Genomic DNA, 5,540 nt, shown 5'->3' with positions numbered 1-5,540 from the left:
GTAACAATTGCGAAAACCTAAGAACTCGGTTACTTTGTGTTGTTACGTAATATTAATAATAGTTAAGATGTTAACTAATATAATTAAGTATTCATGTTTTATTGTTATTTATTGTTATTGAACAAAATATGTTGAAAATATGTTGATTAACCATTGTGCTATAAGCACCGATTTGGATACCTAAGACACAAGTAAGCGACTTTACTTAGTTTAGGTATCACCTAGACTAACTTGCACTACTAAACTAAATTAAAATTATGTAAACATACAATAATAAAAGGGTAATTAATAAGATTCATGTATTTAGGTTAAATTTTTATACAGAATAAATTTCTATTTATCTTTATTGTCAAACTATACAATATTATAGATACTTGATTTTTTGTGTTCTGTGCTTGACTAGAACACTTTCTCTAAACATAATGTCGGTTTTTCCTTGTCACGATCGGCAAGGCTCTTGGCTTTGATTGACGGACAATTTGCTTTGCCTTACTTGGCTATTGTTGAGCGTGATAGAAAGTTGGAGGTGTTCTATTACTAATTGTGTTGTTTTGATACCGTGTCACTGGACCATGCACGACGTGCTCTTGAAAGTGTTTTAAAAGAAAGTTATTGGTGCGCCTGTTGCTAAGCGACATGCCTGTCCATAACAGTTGCAGTGCCGCACAGAGCTTTCATTCGCGAAAATTTGAGGAACACTGCGCTTGTCACCTTGTGACATAAGTAAACAAGTCTCATGTGCCTCTTCAAAACCGGAATGCAGCAAAGCTCACATTACAGGTATCTTGATAGTGAGAAACATCATCTTTTGCCACTAGACGTACGATGTCAGATAGCAGATCTAGTATTTTTGCGAAAAATTGCTTCTGGTACCGTATACTCTCCGGAACTCGTGTCCGAGATTTCTCTTAGAGCCCCTACAAAGCCCCTTAGGTTTAATTCACTTTTGTGCGTACCTTTGGCCTCTTCGAATTTCCGGCACAATGCATGTCTCTTACGAGTAATAGCTTCAATCAATTGTCCAAGCAGGTTGATATCGACACTTTTTAACACTTGTGTTGCATCGGCGAAGCGTCATAATAGTAGTTTGTTTTTTGGCGAGTAAGTAATTACTGTGTTGCGAAAATGTATAGTTAGTAGTTATATAGTTATAATTGAATGTGTGTGTCGATCGGTGAGGACCTATATTTGGCTCTCCGTTATTAATTCAGCTTTTACTCTGTAAGATAGCCGTTGATTTCCCAGTAAGTTAAAATAAAATAACTGCTTCAAGCATTGACTTACAATTATATGGACGTCGGGTCCGCGCTAAAAAGTGTCCGAACTTATAGGGCGTTAAAATCGTATACAGAGCGTCATTCACGCTTTAGTCTTCGTTTGTTCGACTGACAGCGAAGCAAGCAAAATTGGACAGTACTGCGATGACATTACAATTTAAATTCAACGTTTTAGCTTTTTCATATTCTTTTACATGTCACTACGTTTAAATAGGTTGACTTGGGACATTTTTTTCGTAGTTTGTGTATTAGACCCGTCGTCCATTTATTTGTAAGTCAATGGCTTGGAGGCAGAAATAGATAAAGTCACAAGGGGCTCTAAAACTTAAAACTTTTTTGAACTATGCGTATTCTTTTTTGACTTCCTATTTTAGACTACATATGACATTACTACATATGAATGCTACATGTTGTCATGTAGCATTCTAATGTAGTCTAATAGTGTATTTATGCATCATCATCATCGTTATCAAACCGCTATACGTCCTGCTGTTGGACACGTGTCCCTTCTAAGGAAAGGGTGCACGCTATAGTCCGCCTCACTGGTCCGATTTTGGTGTGGGACATCACTCGTCTGAACAGTCTTGGATATTGGTTTCATCACGTTGTTTTCCTTGACTTCTAATGAGAGGTAAACTAAGCATTCATGTTTCAGTTTTAAGAAATTCATGACGTTACAGAGAAATAATAAAGTAAGCAATAAGAAATAACAACGTAACTAACTTGTTTGTCAATTCGTCGTTCAAAGCCGTAAATCCGCGGATCAAAAAGAAAGTCGCCAGACTGGTTCTACAAGCCCGTTTCGAGAAATAAAACAAAAGCAGTATTCTTTTTACTAATTTCTTTATTTAACAATGAATAATCTTAACAAATCACAACACAATAACCGCTACGAACAGAATTAAGCACGCAAAAAAATGTCGACAAGTTTTTTTGCATGCGAAAATCCCTTGGCACGTTAAAGCTTCATACTAATCAGTCTTTTGTCACAATCTCATTCCACTAATAATATCTACTCTGTGTCAACGAGTAGATAATCTAATCCATTGCCGTCTAAGCCTTTGGTGACCTGGTTGGTCTTTGTCATTTTTGTGGTCTCCTTCAACTCCTTCTTCCTGATTTTGCCGATGTGGGTCGTCGCCTCTTGCAACTCCAGTTTTTCGAGGGGAATCACTGTTGAAGGCTGTGCCCCTTCATCATCTATTTCCTTCATTTCGTCAATCGTTTCTTTTTCGGCCTGTTCAAGTGTTGGTTTTGCAGACGAAGGTTTCTTAGTAACCTTTTCGGCTTTCTTTTCCTGTTTTTCCTCTTTCTTCTCGTCCTTATTTGCCTCCTTAATCACTTTTTTTTCTTCTTTATTTTCCGTAGTGGTAGGTAATTCGGAAGTGGACTCAGAGAGTTTAACTTCGATTGGCACGATCCTTTCTACAGGTGGAGGCACTTCGTGGCGAGGTATAGAGAGAACCAAGACATTCTTATCGGTGAAAACAGCCGTCACTTCTTCTGGTTTACTGCCAGGAGGCAGGACGAACCGCTGCACGAAGTGGTTGGTCATGAAGTGCTGGTGATCATTGGTCACATTGTGCTTGCCTTCTACGATGATATTGCGTTCTTTCACTTTCACCTTCAATTCCTCGGGCTTGAATGATTTCGCGTACAGTTTGATCGTGTACGTCTTATCATCTGAAGTTTGTTGAGTTTCTTCAAAGTTGTCAACGTCCAGAGAGGCTGCGGCTTTGAAGATCTGGTTCCATGGCCACAAGTAGTGATAAGCCAGGGTGTGTGATAGGTGCCTGTCGAGTGCTGCCAAAGGGTCTACATGATCTGTATGATCTACATGCTTGCGTCGGCGATCTTCACGCTTGCCCTCTTCGCAGAGGGAAATAGTTAGGAGCAGGCAAAATAGTAGAGCTTGTTTGAGCATCGTTGGTGTGGTTCGCTTTCGTAACAACGTATGCCGGTTGCAGCGCGCGCGCCTTTATTTATACTTGGTGAGCGGGGGACCGTTCGAGAATGTGCGATCCATTGATGACTGCGGCAGGCGTCGTGAACATTCCATACATTGCTTACAGCTTTTGTTTTCGCGCTTTTCACTATCGATGATTCATAATAGCTATACATAAACAGATGAGTCTCGTGTATGGCGGGGTTTGTTTTTCATTGTGTCATAGATTCATGCAAAATTGTTCAATGGAAATTCACATATTATTTTCATTGTAACTTTGTCTTGTTTGGACACACACTTGTGTTAACACCGTAAAGTAAATTTTAAACAAGAATAGATATTGTTTTTCATACGAAAATACCACAATTGTACTTGTTTACATATGTTTATACTTACTTGGCTAGGTATGTACATCATTCTGTTGTACGGAAGCTAATACCAATGTCCATTTCTTTATAGAACAGACATCGAAATGGAATAGTTCACTGGAAACAAACATCTGTTAAAATGTTAATTATTTTTCGTCTTATTTAAGTAAAAATCATAGGTAAGAACTTTTTCGTGACGTAGTTCTTAAGGGCTGACCACAGCCAAGTTGCCACGGCAATATCGAGGACGTCTGTAATTATATTAACAATAGGTTAATATAATGTAATGAACGCTTATGTGTGTTGTTGAGGAGACACATGTTATCATGATCATACCAAGTGGAAAGCTATATTCTCTGCCTACCCAGAGTACGTATGTAGATCAGTGACTTTGCCTTGGGACCGTGTAGATTTAAATGACAAATTCTAAAAGCCAGTTTTGTAATCCTGTTGTAATTAACGTAATTTGTAGTGTGCTAACAGAGCGACATGGTTGACGACGTCTGCTAGACCACATGCGCAAGAGTCGATGACCGTACCGTGTACCGTTAGCAGTATCACTGGGTCAATAGGCTCTCACTTGTTACTGCTTACAATTTTTTTCGCTGTTTTTTTTATAATAGCTTGTTTGTGTTCATAGCAGCTTAAATATTGCTACATCCTTTGGTATAAGAACAAATTAGAAGACTGGTAGTATCAGTTAAAAAAGATAAGTGAATGTTGTATCATATACATGGGACTTGTCAACTTATGTCTCAGGGTGACGGGCGCAGTGGTAGTGCCCTTCAGATTCACTGTAACTGTTATGGACAGGCGTGTAGCTTACCATCAGGCGCACTACTTGTTCGTCCCGTCACTTGATGTTGTAAAAAAAAATCTAAAATATATATATATATATACACTCACCCGCATATTTAGCGGAACAAAAAAAGATAGAATATAGAATAGTGCGTGTATTTTTTAATAAATAAGAATCAGACATAGTAGCAATTAAATTAACATCTGTTAAAAACGATTTGGTATAGAATTACTCAAACTTTGTTGATAAAAAATTAAATTTAAACAAATTGTATTTTTTAAACTTTTTAGAAAAAGCCAAAACAGCTGAAATTTATAACATTTTAACATTGATTAAATCCAACTTTAATAATTAAAAAAAACGTTTTAAGTGAAGCTTATGAAATAATAATAATTTTACCAGACAACTACACCAAATGCCTGGCCTCAAACTAGAGAATTCCTTGTTACACTGAGTCACTTCCCAGAACACCCAGTCTTAACCCAAGTCCAAAAGATACTGCCTTATCTTGGAGATTAAGCTAGTGTTCTGTTTAATGTACCGGTGTGTGTAATAATTGCGTCTCACATTTGTTTACATTTCTTTTGAAAGGAAATTACCTTGAAATTTCGTCGATGATAATATGGTGGTAAATTGCGCATTTGTTGGACATAGAAGGTTACGGACTAGACCGCGCTTCAGCGCGTTCATATGGCCCGGAAAATGACGTCATCTATCTATATAAAGGCGCAAAATAGGGTATCTTGATCACGTGATCAGGAACGATAAATACACGCTGGCTGCAGCTGATAAAAATGAACAAAGTGCAGGGAAAGGGACGCGCTGGACGTAGTAAGAACATCCGATAGTGGACCTCAGTCGAACAGCTGTTCCGTTTGACTGCTGATAGAGACAAATACAGAAAGCTCACGGCCTACCTTCAGGATTGAAGAGGCACTCTAAGAAGAAGTAGAACAATTTTGGGTTCATTACCACGCCTTGGTTAACCCTGTAGGAGAAAATATTGGTAAGTAAACGTTAAGGTTCATTTTGACTTTGTTCCAATAATTTCTAGGGTATGACCTCAATCCAATACGTACTTGGGAGTTAGAGGGCCCAAAGTCGATACATTTCAGCCTAAGTACATCTGTGGAACTAAGTTTTTGTAATTA

General features: G+C 38.1%; 1 protein-coding gene across 1 annotated transcript; it reads right to left on the bottom strand.

Moving 5' to 3' along the window:
- Positions 1-2,142: 2,142 nt before the first annotated feature.
- Positions 2,143-3,234, bottom strand: LOC113240228. Its single transcript, XM_026477477.1, has one exon. It carries the CDS (start codon positions 3,199-3,201, stop codon positions 2,290-2,292), a length of 912 nt encoding a protein of 303 aa, XP_026333262.1. The 5' UTR covers positions 3,202-3,234; the 3' UTR covers positions 2,143-2,289.
- Positions 3,235-5,540: the final 2,306 nt, after the last annotated feature.

The sequence above is a fragment of the Hyposmocoma kahamanoa genome, unplaced genomic scaffold (genome assembly GCF_003589595.1).
Source record: "Hyposmocoma kahamanoa isolate Upper Pololo Valley unplaced genomic scaffold, ASM358959v1 127, whole genome shotgun sequence".
In the NCBI taxonomy this organism is placed as follows: Eukaryota; Metazoa; Arthropoda; class Insecta; order Lepidoptera; family Cosmopterigidae; genus Hyposmocoma; species Hyposmocoma kahamanoa.
This window is presented reverse-complemented; position numbering and strand designations above follow the sequence as displayed.